Source organism: Doryrhamphus excisus, chromosome 5, assembly GCF_030265055.1.
Source record: "Doryrhamphus excisus isolate RoL2022-K1 chromosome 5, RoL_Dexc_1.0, whole genome shotgun sequence".
Taxonomy (NCBI): domain Eukaryota; kingdom Metazoa; phylum Chordata; class Actinopteri; order Syngnathiformes; family Syngnathidae; genus Doryrhamphus; species Doryrhamphus excisus.
This window is the reverse complement of record NC_080470.1, coordinates 6429535-6445155: the sequence shown is the minus strand read 5'-3', so window position 1 is coordinate 6445155 and position 15621 is coordinate 6429535. Positions and strand designations below refer to the sequence as shown.

Here is a 15621-nt window from a genome sequence, read left to right as displayed (position 1 = left end):
TGTGGGTGTGTGCTTGTGTGAACGCCTGCCCTGATCTGATGGAATTTTACTTTACTTTGCCGATGGTGGATTTATGGCTAGTATCATTCCTGCCCTCCTCCCTCACCAAGAATGATAGCCTGGTTGCATGAAAACCACATTAGTGAGCTCAATTAAAGAACTGCCAATAATGGAGGAAATAATTAGTTTGATTGCTCATTACTTACACCACGATTGCCATCACTACAGATTAAATGTAGAGATGTTGTATTTTTTATTAATGCATCACTACTAACACAGTAGCTTGATTGTGATGCTGTCTTTGTTTTTGCTGCTTATCCTTACAAGGGTTGTGGGGGTATGCTGGAGCCTATCCTAGCTGACTTCGGGTAAGAGTTGCCAGCCAATCGCAAGGCACATGCCCACTTCATACCTATGGACAATTTGGAGTCACCAATTAACCTAACATGCATGTTTTTGGAATGTGGGAGGAAACCCACACACACACGGGGAGAACATGCAAACTCCACACAGAGATGCCCAAGTGGAGAATCAAACCCAAGTCTCCTGACTGTGGGGCAAACATGCTAACCACTCGCACACCGTGAGGCCCAATTTGTGTAGAAATTACATTTTAAATCTAAAAATAAGCTCAACATGGAAGCATTAGACACAATGGCCCAATCTGACTATTTACTATGAAACACAAATATTGAACAAAATATTATACCCAAGCAATTCCAAATTAAAATGTTTAGTGCTAAAAAGGAAAAAGCAGCAGCTGGCAATGGCTCAGTTTCTCCGAAATACATACTAATTTTTCTTTTTTCTTAGTAAGGTCTAAAAATTCAACAGATACATTTACAAGGTTACAACATTACAAAAAGATCAAAATGGATGTATAATTGCCCCTCACTTTAGTACTATTTCTGCACCAGCTGAGTCAGCCTTGTCCCTTGTGTTAATTTGGGCACCAGCTTAAGGCCAGAGCTAATAAGTGCCTCAATAACACGGAGACCACTGACAGCACAACACAAGGGAGAATACTCTATAACCTTTATTTTTTACAGCTGAGTAAGATGGGCAGGAAATGCAGGTGAGTATGGCAACATGAACAACATGAAAAAATACAACAGATGCTGAGGTAGGATAAAAATTTGACTAACTACTAATCGAAAAATAAATACATTTAAAAAAATAACAAATTTTATTAATTACATACTATAAATATAATAGATATTGTGGCAAACTTTAGTCCTACAAAAAATGGTCAGAAGCAATTGCCTTGAAGGAGACCTATTATTCTAATTTTTCGACGTTTTGTATTGAGTTGTGGTCTCCTATAGAGCAGCTACACACAATAACCCGCACAGAAAGCTTTTTAGATTTTCCAGAATCTGCACCTATTCCAGCTGTATTTCCTTTGATTTGTGCTTCCTGACAAAATGGTCTGTTTTAATTTATTCCACCCACGGCCCACCTACGGGCAAGCCCACTCTGCTGTGCCTCCTAACTTTTGTTTGTTTCTTTTCCACCATATAAGGAAGTCCGCCCTCTGTGACATCACAAAGGAGCATTTTTACCATGCCTTTTGAAACCGAGCATTTTGAACCATCCCAAACTTCTTTAAAATGTGCAAACCTCATTATCAGAAACTTTGGCATTGTTTAACACAATAATAAAACATTATAACTGCATTTAGTATATGTCAGAAAAGTGGAAAAAGAAAAACACATTGGGGACTTTAGAATGTTTGATAATTTATAAAAAATTTTTTATAATTTTGGCAACTTCTTCCAAAACAAGTGCAGCAAGGTATGCTGGGAATCCAGAAACACTCCCAGCTATACTGTGTCATAGCAAATGCTGCCGGACCTACATGGCATTAGATGTTGTACTTTAACCTTTTTTAGTGTATTTGTGTGGCATACTAGACGTGTCCCAGCCTCACCCAAACGCTACCACCAGCAGCATCAACCCTGGGTTAACTTGAGTTTGAGACCCCTGCTTGTAAGTGTCTATACGGTATGTGCTCTGTGACTGACAGGTGACCAGTCCAGAGTGTACACCTCTAGCGCAAAGTCAGTTGGGATTGGTTCAAGCTCACCCAGGATATGATAAGAAATTTAGAAAATTAAGGAATGAAGACAAAACACATCCCAGGCTAATGGCTGATCAGATGTATTGTGCCACTGTGCAGGTCATTTACATATTTAATTAAAAGAACACGATTTTCACATTAGATTAGAATGTGTGACTGAACATAAATAGAATTTCAAATTACACTTGACTAAACAGCCGTGTCACTGATTTGTTATTCTGAATCAAGGAAACAACAGACTATTTTATTATCTGTTTGACTAAGCACAACTGACAAACTCACCCCTCAACTAATCTGTACTGATCCAAATGAGAGAAAATGAACCATCACAGTAAAATGACATCAATTAGCAGCTGGTTTATTTGCAACATCAAAGTGTTATTTTGGCCTCTCGCTTCTGACTTTGTATTCGGCAGGCTTACATCTTTTGGAGTTCGGTAGCAGTTGTTAATTCATGGTCTCGCAAGACCGAATAAATGTAGTGAGTTTTGTAAAATCGCAGGGTGCTAATTAGATATTTTATATATTGTTAACCAACTCATGGATGGAAGCTAAGACACAACTCACGGTCCTGGGGCAAGATGTGGCCCATGACAGCCTGAGACTAATATGTGTCAAAAATCCACTTCATATTTTGTTTTGAAATGTTTGTTCTTCATTTGTCAAGTCAAATTTTAAGTCCGCCTGTCGGACTTCACTTCTCCTTTCAAAGCAAATTATCCATTAATTTGTTTGTAAAATATGGTAATACAATGCATGTGCAATTGTGTAATAATATAATGAGGTTTTATTTGTATTTATATTCAGTTGTGGTTTGTGTTTTTTGGAAAATTAATTCACAAATGATCACTGTTTCATTGTTGTCTATGGACTATGACTGGTCAAAAAATATTGAAAGAGAAATTATTAGTAGTTATCGTGGCCAGTGGGTGTCGATGACACATGGCATTAGATTAGCCACTGCATGTAGTCAGCCATGGCATGTCTGGCATTCCACACCAAATTCACCAAATCCTTGTGGAAGTGGTAAAGTTTGTCCTTTTTCCCCATCATGAATCTTCAACATTAGTGCATGACAATGACGTCGGAAGTCGCATCTTCTGTCAGATTATAAGCATGGACAGTAAAAACACATCTCAGGCATGACAGGTAAGGTACTTTAAAGGTAGAGCTTACTATAAGCACTTTTCAAATATCTCAAGTCTGTCAGCTGTCTATAGTTTGGGCAACACACATCAAATATAATATAATTTAAAATGGTGGAAAAATAGTGAAATATTGGACCTAAGTTAAAGTTATACAACACAGACGGTTATATAAGGTGTCAAAAGACCAGTCAATAAATATGATTTTGCTTGCCTTTGTTAAAACTTACAGCTGCCAATATCATAAAAGCATTTTCTGACCTTCTGAAATGATCGTCACAGCCAAAAGCAATTGGATGAGTTCCAGTGGAGCATTAATGCAGTGATTATAGCTAGGGTGACTGTGTTATTGTAGTAATTACCATAAGCTCAATGACCTCTTGGTGTTTGAGGGCTTGGGAAAGGCTTGAGTTGACATTTATGGGCACTGATTTGGCTCATATACACTTGAATCATATTGAGAGTGTGTGCAGAAAAAAAGGTAAATGTAGACAAAGATTGGTTTCACTTTCTCAGTTGATGTGTTTGTAAATATTGTGCGTTTAAAAGAAAAATAACTGTCCAGTCTAAAATATGGCTTTTTTTTCACTGAGCAGTCAGTGAAGATAATCAATGACAGTTTAGACAAGACAAAAACAAACTCCCCATCAAGAAAAATCTTCAGTGCCACTTTTTGTTTTTCTTTTAGTTGAAAATATAACTGTTAGTTCTAATAAAATTGCTAACCTTTTGGTGTCAGAATTTTTTGCTGTTTGGAACATCTTAACAGCACTTACTTGCTTACCCAGCATCCTCACAAAGTCACAAAGCTCATGGAAAAGGAAGTGAATTAAGTACACCCTTCCTCCTATTGGTTAAACTAGTTAAACCAGACTACTGTTGCCATTACTTCTATTCTTTTAAGGAAGTATTCCTTTGACGGGCTTACAAAACTTGTCAAAGCAGCAAAATGGAAAAAATGCCTGCTTGACCCGTTTCCTGGGAAACTCGTTAAAGAGCTGTTCCCAATTGTAGGTCCTTCAATTTTAAATACTATGAATCTATCGTTTCCGTCCGGCACTCTGCCTGCAGCTCTATTCAAGAAAACAAACCACGACCCTGAGAGAATTTCTAATTATAGTCTAACCTCCCATTTATTTCAAAAATCCTTGAAAAAATTGTAATATTACTAGATTTTAGTGCTGCCTTCGATACCATCAATCACATATCTCACTGGAACGCCTTAAAATGCACATTGGTGTTACTGGTCTGGCTTTAGATGAGAGGCATCATGTAGTTTATGATAATGTGATCCCTGAATACTGTGGTGTTACTTGCGGAATTCCACAAGGATCAGCGCTTTTCCCTCTTCTGTTTGATATTTACATGACACCGCTCAGCAACATCACTCACAAACAGATTAGCTTTCACTGTTATGCCGACGACATTAAGCGACCCATGGGACTGCTTTAATGTTGGGGTGTGTATCATTAACATCAAACAATGGATGCCCAGTAACTTTTGAACCATGACAAAACTGAGATGTTGATTATTCATTCATTCATTCATTTTCTACCGCTTATCCTCACAAGCGGTGCTGGAGCCTATCCCAGCTGTCCTATCCGGGGTACACCCTGGACTGGTCACCAGCCAATCACAGGGCACATATAGACAAACAACCATTCACACTCACATTCATACCAATTAACCTAGCATGTTTTTGGAATATGCATGCACGGGGAGAACATGCAAACTCCACACAGAGATGGCCAAGAGTGGGATTGAACTCAGGTCTCCTAGCTGTGAGGTCTGCGTGCTAACCACTCAAACGCCGTGCAGCCCAGATGTTGATTATTGACCCTGCTTACCAGGGTTGCCTGTTTAGGGCCACCATTCTGAGTTTTGATAAAAGCATCATTAATCAAAATCGATCTCGATTCGACTCTATCCCTTCAAAAGCATCAAGAAACTGCATTTTTCATCTCGGCAACATCACTAAGATACGGCCTATTCTATCCACTACTGATGCAGAGACTCCCAGTCCATGCATTTGTCACGTCTCTCTTGATTACTGTTGTGTGCTGTTTTCTGGCCATTCAATGTCTAGTTGTAAAAGATTGCAGTTAGTACAAAATGCTGCAGCACGACTCCTCACATGGAAACATAAGTTGGACCATATTTCTCCAGTACTAGCCAACTTGCAATGGCTCCCACTTCATTTGAGATGTTCTGGAGCCTTTTCTATTCGGATTCCAACACGATGGAATGCCCGACCTGATATTAGAGCTGCTACCTCAGTAGAAATGTCCCAACTCAAGACTTATTTTTACACTTAAGCATTTAGTTCGTACTCTCTTTTTCCCTAAATGGGGTTTTGAGTTTTTCCTTGTTCAGTTAGGGGTTCAGATCAGGGGACATAATCGATTGTTGCCAGCTTGTAAAGCCCTTTGAGACTCTTTTGTGATTAAGGGCTGTATAAATGAACTTGACTCGACTAAAACCTTACCTGCCAAATATGTGTTACGTTCTCCTCCAAAACAATTCAGAAGCGTCCTTTGCCAAGGACAGCACCCTTCCAGCCTTCATTCATGAATTTATCTCATTCCTACATGCATACAAATGCAATTTTGTCTCAGTACCTGTCACTACACAGGTATCACAGACTATGGGAATACAGCTTGCACTCGCCTTTGAAGTGTTGTTCTCTGTGTCCTGGAGAGAAAAGCCTTGCTCTACTGTCGCCCATATCATAGAGCAAAGGAACAGGACAGTCAAAGGAGGTTGCTTTCTCAGCGGTTCAATTCTCAGTCTTTTCACCTCGGTTCACTGGCCTGAAGCGTCTTTTTGACAGTCAGTGTCAGTAGCAGAGCAAGTGCATTGTGCTTCAAATGACACAGAGCAAAACTTTTTATTGATACTATCAGCTAAAACCATTTGGAGATCCCAGCCAGAGAGTAGTGAGGAGAGTTAACCATGGTCCTCCATCTCAAACAACATTTTAGATCATTTGCAATCAGTTCGATACTCCAATGATCTGTGTTGGGCTGCAATCAGAAAAACGCACCCACTGACTAAAATTACCCTCAGATAATCACTGCTATAGTCGCAAATGTATTCATCCCAAATAACTGTGGATATTGGGATGCACGGCGTACAAGTGGTTAGCGCGCAGGCCTCACAGCTGGGAGACTGGAGTTCAATTCCACCCATCTCTGTGTGATTGGCTGGCAACCAGTCCAGGGTGTACCCCACCTCTCACCCAAAGACAGCTGGGATAGGCTCCAGCACTCCCCGCGACCCTCATGAGTATAAGCGGTAATGAGTGAGTGAGTGCTATTATTAGTCCCAGAATATTGAAAGACAGGTTCCAACCATGCATTTCTATGCCGTCTAATCCTTATTAGAGTCATGAGGGTATGCTGGAGCCCATCCCAGCTGACTTTGGGCAAGAGGCGGGGGCAGGGTACACCCTGGAATGGTTGTGAAAGACAAGTTATATGCAATATTTGGGTCACTAGGCATCAATGATGTTACATTAATGAGATACGACATTAGATTAGACGACATCAGCCAATACATGGCGCGTCCGGCATGATAACATGAAAAAAGTTCACCTCCCGATGTGTGTGGAAGTGGTACATTTTACATTTTAATTTGTCTTTCTTAAACTCCAGCATATCCATGACCCTAGTGAGGATAAGTAGTATAGAAAATGAATGTTTGAAACCCTTTTTAAAGTCAGAATAAATACATTTGAAGTTACCTAGTTAGCTTGGTAGCATCCGATGTGTAAAGTGGTGGCCATGTCTTACGTCCCTGCAGTGATGCAATAACCTGCATGTTACTGTTGAGCATTTTTTTGTGAAAAAACAATAATAGGTGTGTAAATGTGACTGTAGTATCTACAGAGCTAGAATAATGTCATAAAAAAGCTCTATTCTCAAACTATGAAAATACTCCATTTACAACTACAGAGTGTACATTGTTTTTATTTAGAATAGACATGTAATTTATAGGACTATCTTGAAGATCATGTACGAAATTAAAACACTCAAGTTGATGAAAAAAAACACCAATTCTGGCCATTGTTGTGTGCAGTCAACCAATTCCATTCTTCTCCCAAAATGACATATTTAACAACGCAGAGTCAATTGGTTGTTAAACTAAAGTGACAAAGTGCCTCTTGCTCAGTAAAGTAGAAATCACCAACTATTAATTAGTTTCTTCACCTTTTTCCACCTTCCAGTCACTTCCTTAGAGTCCTGTTAACAGATTTTACTGCTGATGTTAGAGAACTTCAATTCTGACATCAAGGTAAAAAAAAAAAAAAAAAAAAAAACAACACTCAGCCCTTTTAAAGCACAATTCTAATCCCAGTCAGCATCACTGCCAAATATCTTGATGTTTGGTTTTATTTTTAAATGGAAAATATTCCCGGTAAATTCATTACTGTTTTGTGTGACTTTACAGTATGGATATTTAGTGAAACAAAGTCTGTTTATTGGTTGGCTCACCTTCTCTCCTGTTGACTTTGGCGTAGACTGGCCCATGGCTACCAGATAGCTGTGAAGAGCTTCTGAATGACGAATGGGGCAGATTAGACACCAGCGGGCTGTCACAAATGTCTGCTGAAAAATCAGAAAGGAAAAAAAAAAGTTGGAAAAGTGTTATGTACGGTTTAACTGGACATTTAGATCAGTGAATCTGTTATCACTAAAAAGGTCTGAATGAAAGAATTAAGGACATCTTCCCTCTAATTGAATAGTTTACTTGACATCATTGATTCCCTTCTGGATGAATACTTTACTGGAGTACTAGAGCTATATTGTAGGGGTGCTACAATTTCCACAATTTGATTCAAGTCAATACATTAGTGTCACATTAGATATTTTTCTTTACAAAATGATATTTTCGTGCCTTTTTTACGCTATGACATAGTGACAAAATCTCGCCAAGAACGGTTCAACACAGATACATGTATTTATAGTTACAAATTATGTTATTGATAACTACATATTTTTAATACTAGTTTATAAATGGCCACCGTCGTAATGTAACTACACTGACTTCTTCAAACATCAGTCACTGCAAATTTAGGATGCATTAGCATAATCTATGTCTGGCTGACTGCGTCTGTATAAAGCTGCCTGGCAAGCTTATAAGAAGTTTAAGTATCTGTGTTGCTCATGCCAGAAATCACAGAGCTCTACCGAAAAGCAGGAAAGGTTATCTTTCAACATAAATTGAACAAAAGTGCAATCATCATAAAATCTAACTATTAGAACATCACACCCATCCTTAGTCAGTGTAGCTCATAATTTGTCAGCAAAGCCATCTGCTAAGATGACCTTTTTTTTCAACACTTTATTCTGTTTTACTGCGAAACCAACTAGGGAAGTATTTTACTGCAACTGTCTCTGTAGAGAGAAAGCTGACTTGGTCTTATTTTTAGTGCTTCATCTTGCCTTATTTCGCTGTAAATTGGGAATCCTTTAAGTGGCCCTTAAATGGCTATTCAATGCATGGTGTGAATAGTTGGAGGTCAGTATACTGAATGAAATGCAGTCAGACCGCAAACGGTACAAACAGTCAATTGGAAGTTGGGCATTTTAAGGTTGCTCTTTGTATTCTGTTGTTTTGTCATTGTCACATTTAAGTTTAATACATTAAAAATGAATGTATACATAGTAGGTGGTCCTCTGGTTACTAACTGAAAACATACAGTATGTATATACGTCCTATTCATCTCCAGGAAAAGCTTTTCCTCGTAAAAGTCTGATCACCTCCTGGTGAGTTTGGATTTTAAATCTTCCATGTTCCAAGGGTTGTGGGGGTGCTGGCTGGAGCCTATCCCAGCTGTCTTCGGGCGGGAGGCGGGGTACACCCTGGACTGGTCGCCAGCCAATCACAGTGCACATATAGACAAACAACCATTCACACTCACATTCATACCTATGGACAATTTGGAGTCACATCACAGTCAACCGAGCATGTTTTTGGAATGTGGGAGGAAACCGGAGTCCCCGGAGAAAACCCACGCATGCACGGGGAGAACATGCAAACTCCACACAGAAATGGCGAACTGGAATCGAACTCGAGTCTCCTAGGGGTATGGCCTGCACACTAACCACTCGGCCGCCGGGCAGCCAGTAGAGCATACAAATATCTTGCATTTGACTTGCTGCTAAACAGCTGTTTTTTTCTCTCTTTAGAAGGACAGCAGTGACAAGCACCTTTCAATTCACGCTCCACCCCTTCAAGATGTAGAGTACTGCAACTGCCTTTGCGTATGATATTTCTTTGTATTTTATTGTCCGATTAGTAAGAATAATAATGTAACACTATACACTACACTACAATAAAAGTTTCTAAATATATTATTGGCAACAATCTGGCAAACACTGGCAGGTGCCATGATCCACTCTAACTGAGTGTTGTCAGATGGTCGGCCATGCTTGAGGGCTAAGCCGAAAAGAGACGCTCACCGCAGCCTCATCTGAGGTTCATGCCCAGTATTTGATCAGGAAATGTACAAATTTAAGAATTTTATGTAAGAAAATATAAAAAACAGCAGGAATCATACAGAAAATTCATTAATCATACAGTTCAATGGACACATTAATATTTAGCATTAGTCATTTTCATCATTGCCTCCTGCAAAGTCTGCACGCCACTGCCTAAATAAGTTTGAAAGTTGAGTGTACAAGAAGTGCCCATGAAGCATACAAATTAGTCATGTCTCGTCAAAAAGGGAGAAGGAGAGAACTAGTTAGTTGCTGTCAATTGTTCAAAAATTCAAGAAATACAAGACTGCTCCATGCAAGATCCCATCTTGTGAAGGATGATTCCAAAAAAGGTGATGGATTAACTCAAATATTTAACAACAGGAGGGGAGCTTGATAATGACGTGACGTGAAGGGAGAATGGAACAAAAAAATAAATATTGGTAACAGGCATATATGCTGTACATATGCTGAAGTTGAACACATGGATACAGAATCTAACCTGGAACAATGTGATGCAAGCCGATGAGATCAAAATCAAGCTCTGTGGCATACATTTGAATCAACAATTTTTTTGGAGGTAGAGAAATTCTGAATATGAAAATTGACGTGGAAACATTTTGCTTTGGGCCTACAGGAGGACTCCACTGCTTGAGGCGTTGATGAATACGGCCACGCACCATAGAACTTTGGATGGGAACCTCTTGGCCTCAACCAGAATGTGGACAATGGTAATGGGTCTTCAAGCATGAGCTTGACCCAAAACATATAGCAAACAAAGGAGTCCATCCCTTCATTTTCTATACTGCTTGTCCTCACTATTGTCACAGGTTTCCACTCAAGATGGCGCCGCGGATGGCTGCCTCGGTGTGTTGGTGCGCCTTGCTACTTGTTAAAACAGTTTTTTTGTGCCGGTACTGGGAGCTCTTTCACCAGGGGAGCAACACCAGAGGATTTATTTCCTAAATTTCTGCTTCCAACAGCGGAAATTTTGGACATATTGGTCAAAGGTGCGCTCACCCTTGCACACGCAGTGAAACGCCGGAGGAGAGGAAAACGGGCCGGCACGCTTGTGAGCCTTCGTCAGCGGGGATTACGAACGTCGCTACCCTGGATATTTCTCTCTAATGTGCGTTCATTTTTTTTATATTTCTCACTTCCGGAATAACAAACAAAAAACAGACTGTGTACATATATTTATACTGTTTATTCTGTATATTTTGTATTTTCATTCTTTTTTAATTCACCAAAACAAATTCCTAGTATGTGTTTGATCATACCTGGCAATAAATTGCCATGATGAAATGATTCTGATTCTGTATGCTGGAGTCTATCCCAGCTGACTTTGATCATAAGGCACGGTACATACTCTACTGTTTGCCAGCCAATCACAAGGAGCATATAAACCAACCGTTTTCTTTCCAGCCACTAAAGCATATTGGAAACACCAAAACCTGGAATAACCAGGAAGTGGCCTGATAATTAATCAACAGGACTGTAACAAATTAAAACACTCCACAAATGGTTAAATAAAAAGTCTAAAAATGCCTTTAGGTCTATTATAAATTGAATGAGTGTGGATCCAAATTTCCTCCAACTTTAAAGTCTGGGAGTGAATGATGACATCAGCAGAAAATGGCTGATTGTTGGACCAATAACAAGTCATCTTATATACTCTAATGACAGGGCCTGTTGATGAATGGCTTTGTTTTTCAGGAGGCTCCCATTTAAAGAGAGCTGGCCTTGGCAAAATATAAAATCCCATAGTTCACAAAGTGCAGATGGGCTGACTGCAGATCTTTGTCACTTTTATTGCTTAACTACTTTCTGTGGATTAATAGATCAGGATCCACAACAGGCGGCACCAGACTTGCACCAGCGCCTGATGGGACCTGTACATAACCTTGACTTAATCACAACTTCCTTCAGAGTCCAGCTCTACAAAACACATTGTCAGAATGACACCAAATAGGTGAAGGCAATTTATCCGCTACTTTGCTCTTTCCTTATCCTGAATCTCATTAAAGTATAAAGGATAGGACAGAAGGGGTGTGGGGGAAAATCTCTTAGACATTCACACCAAATTGATTTTATTCAGATGTTTATGGTCTCACTGGGCCGTACAGCAGCTCTTTGAAACTTATACATTCTGATGGGATAGTGGTGTTTGCATGTGAAGCAGGGCCCAAACTTAAATCCTCATGCAGCAGAACATATTTTCTGTCCAGCAATAGATTGAAAACGAATTTCCACCCCATTAAGAGAATAACTACTGCTTTAAGTAGACTCTTCAACCTCCACCAGTTAAATAATCCGCTTTTTTTTTTTGTTCCGCCACTGATGAAACACCCCAGTAGATATTTTTTTAAGCTTCATTCAGCAGTCAGTATAAGGATTTAGTGACATGTACAGCAATATTTCAAACCATGCTCAAGAAACGTGTGAAGCTGCTGTATAATCCAAATAATCACCCCTGTCAAAGCGTACATTTACTTGTGACTTTCAAAGACATACGAAATATGGGTGATTTTTCATATTGTTTTCCTTGAATTTGTGCATGCATTTATTTTAAATCTTCTGTTTTCATAAACAATTGGAACAGTGGGAGTATTGTGTATGATTCTGAGCTCTTATTCAGGGATTGGGCTATGGGGGCGGTGATGATAGCCTGCTAATAAAAATCTCTAAGGAGCCAGACCAAGAGAGAAGAGTTGCAGAGCCACGAAGGACGCATTGAAATGTGGATAGTGCCATTTTGTAGACGCCAATTACAAGATAATTTGTATACTGTATGAATAGATTTTCTTTTTGCCACTTTTTAGCCATTATAAAAAACACTGAGACTTGACCAGCTGTTTAACATAGACAGGTGGTCAATTTGAGCATCTCAATAAATTAGAATATCTTTGAAAAGTTTGGCATTCTTGCCATATTTTGATGGTTTATAACATTACAGAAACACTCTTGGCGGTTTTTTAGGACTTCCTCCAATGACGTCATTGTTGGATAGCCCATATGAACTTGTTTTCTCCTGCTAGAACGTACAGAAAAGTGGAAGTGATATGTGTTCGTGTTTCATAAATGGGTTTTAAATGACGGGCAAAATTCTCAAAAAGTTTCACTTTAATGAGAAGCCTGTTGTCTTTTCAGAGGTATGTAAATGTGACGGGAATGGCTCCGTCATTGGCTGCGATTCATACTAATCCAGTCTATCAACCCGGCGCCTCATCAAGGCTGAAACTGTTCAGTTCATTTTACATACATAAAACTAATTTGTGGTTCCCACAACAACAACACGTAAGCATCCAAACTTACTGTAGCACTTAGTTACTGTAAACTTACTGTATCTTACTGTTCTACTGTTCTATCTTACATCCTGAGTCAAACATATCAGACGTCAACACCTCCTCAGTGCACTTCCGCAATATTATTACTACGATTAATGCCTATGATTTCCGCAATTAATGGAATCGCAGAATTCACCAATAAAAATGGAATTGCTGAAATTGACATTATGTGAATTGAATGATGTCATTGTGAGGAGAAGGAACGGTCATGTGGGGAAGTATTTCCCCAGCGGACAGCCCGAAAAAGGTAACCTCAAACGCAAAATAAACGTGCACCCAGCTCGTCTTAGCTGTCAAGACACATTCTCAACACAACACGAACACTTCTGAATGTCAAAATAAGAGGACTGTTTGTCACGTATTGTTTAAGGAAAATAAGGGTGTCAGAAAAACTATCTTAGAATAATGATGCAATTGGAATTGCATTGGTGACTACATTTTCCCTAATAACAAGCTTTGACAGTACAGTTTTTGACAATGTTATAGCAACATGTATTTAAATTAAGTAAGTATCCAGGCTACATCCATTTCTTAATAATTGGGCAAAATTGTCCATCAATAAATGTAAGGATTTTTACATTTCATTAATGGACATTTTATTCACTAACCAAAAATGGACAATTCTTCATAGGGACCTTGGACACATTTTACTCAATGCACTCACTGAAAATGTCAAGTATTTTCAAGTCATTGATGACATTGTCAAGTCCAAACTCATCAAAATTGTGACTCAGGTCTGACTCAAGTCCAAGTCACTTGGACTTGAGTCCACACCTCTTGGGGTTGACTGAGTTTGTTGGATTAAACTGTATATTGCAGACAGTGTTCCCCTTAATATAAGAACAGATCTAAATGTCACAACAGTGGTAGGTGATGATAATTGATAGTTTGAGTCATTTTTCTAAAGTGTGAACGTCTCATACTTGCATATCACTCACATTGTGGGGGATTTACATTCTCCCTATCTGTACTGTTTGCACACTGTATCATCATTAACAGGCATTGTAAACAAAGCTGGTACTTTTATCTTGACAGCAACAAGTGAGACGTGTTATCAAGTGTTGTGTCTTCTTCATGAACAGAAACTCTTTGCAGTTTATCAACATTTAGTTTGATATCAGGCCATATGGGCCGCAAGGTGCCCAAGTGGTTAGCAGGCTAGGACACAAGTTCAATTCCACCCTCAGCCATCTCTGTGTGGAGTTTGCATGTTCTCCCCGTGCATGCGTGGGTTTTCTCCGGGTACTCCGGTTTCCTCCCACATTCCAAAAACATGCTAGGTTAATTGGCGACTCCAAATTGTCCATAGGTATGAATGTGAGTGTCAATGGTTGTTTGTCTATATGTGCCCTGTGATTGGCTGGCGACCACCTCTGTGTGTACACCCACAGCTGGGATAGACTCCAGCACCGCCCATGACCCTCGTGAGAATAAGCGGTAAAAAAAATGAATGAATCAGGCAATATGATTGAGATGTCTTTCTTTTTTTTGTTGCCTCTCCAAACAATCAAGAGGAATTAATGCATTCTGTCATCTGCCAGCACTCCATCACTCCCTCCAAGTTATCATTTATCAAGCTCACAATGGTGTCAATCGTCTGATGTTTCAGAAGACTGTAATGTCATACCTTTACCTGGTACTTCATTTATGTTTACTCTCTTAAACCTTTTAATAGGTGCAACTAAAGTTGGAACTCTGAAGACCCTTCTGCTGAGCAGCTCACCCGTATCGCCACAGATAAAAAACACCAACTGCTAAATAAAATTCAACAAAACAAGTGTACTAGATAACCGCTGCATCACATTTTTATCAACACTCCGACTTCCTTTTGAAATTCCGCAATAATTATTTTGAATGCTCCATATTAATGAATTAATTTTTAATCACAGACTTAAGGTATTTTTTGTTGTATCACTGTATTTACATCCCACAGTGAGCGAGAAATAACATGGAAAGTTTACATTAGTATTAGAACGTCACTTTTTAACCCATGAAAAATAAAGGACTTGGAACATTCCCAAAAGTAGACCAGTATTCAGTACCTGAATATATGCAAGCTGTATATCAATCCTTTCTACAAAGCCACCCTGCAGTTCAGGTAGAAACTCATAAGAGCTACTCACCTGTCCCACAGGAGCTGAGAAGCAGCGAGGAGATCAGCAGAACAATCCCAGCCAGTCTTGTATTCCTCAGAGGCATGTTGAAGCCACCTAGCATAGTGGAATAGAAAGTCATAACTGAGAGGAGACAGTCTATCCACCTCCTCTGCTGTTCGCTTCTATTGTCTCCACTAGCTACGCTCGGCTGCTGCCACTGCCAGTGCGTCGGTACAGGCGGGGAAAGAGGGGATGCTCTCACTCTCTGCACTCCATCAAGTGATGGAGGGAGGATAAAGAGCAAGAAAATCAAGGTGGAGGAGGGATTCCACCAGACTACTGTCAGTGCAATGACAAGTTAAGATTACTGTTATCACGGGCTTAGTCATCTATGCAGTTCAGATATCTTATTCATTGTGCAGGAGGTACCTAGGATACTGAGGACGCACGCACAAGTTTATGTTCAATGCT

General features: G+C 39.5%; 1 protein-coding gene across 3 annotated transcripts in view; it reads right to left on the bottom strand.

Moving 5' to 3' along the window:
• LOC131129359 (contactin-associated protein-like 5) overlaps positions 1–15334 on the bottom strand; it is a 60883-nt gene extending 45549 nt beyond the window's left edge. For 2 of the 3 annotated variants that reach the window (XM_058072831.1, XM_058072833.1), the window contains exons 1-2: positions 15178–15334; positions 7719–7832 (exon numbers count right to left, since the gene is read on the bottom strand). In XM_058072831.1, coding sequence (XP_057928814.1) covers positions 7719–7832; positions 15178–15289 — 226 coding nt within the window. In that variant the 5' untranslated portion in view covers positions 15290–15334. The remainder of the gene's footprint in view (positions 1–7718; positions 7833–15177) is intronic. The other variant, XM_058072832.1, reaches the window with a different exon arrangement.
• Between the last annotated feature and the right edge of the window lie 287 nt (positions 15335–15621).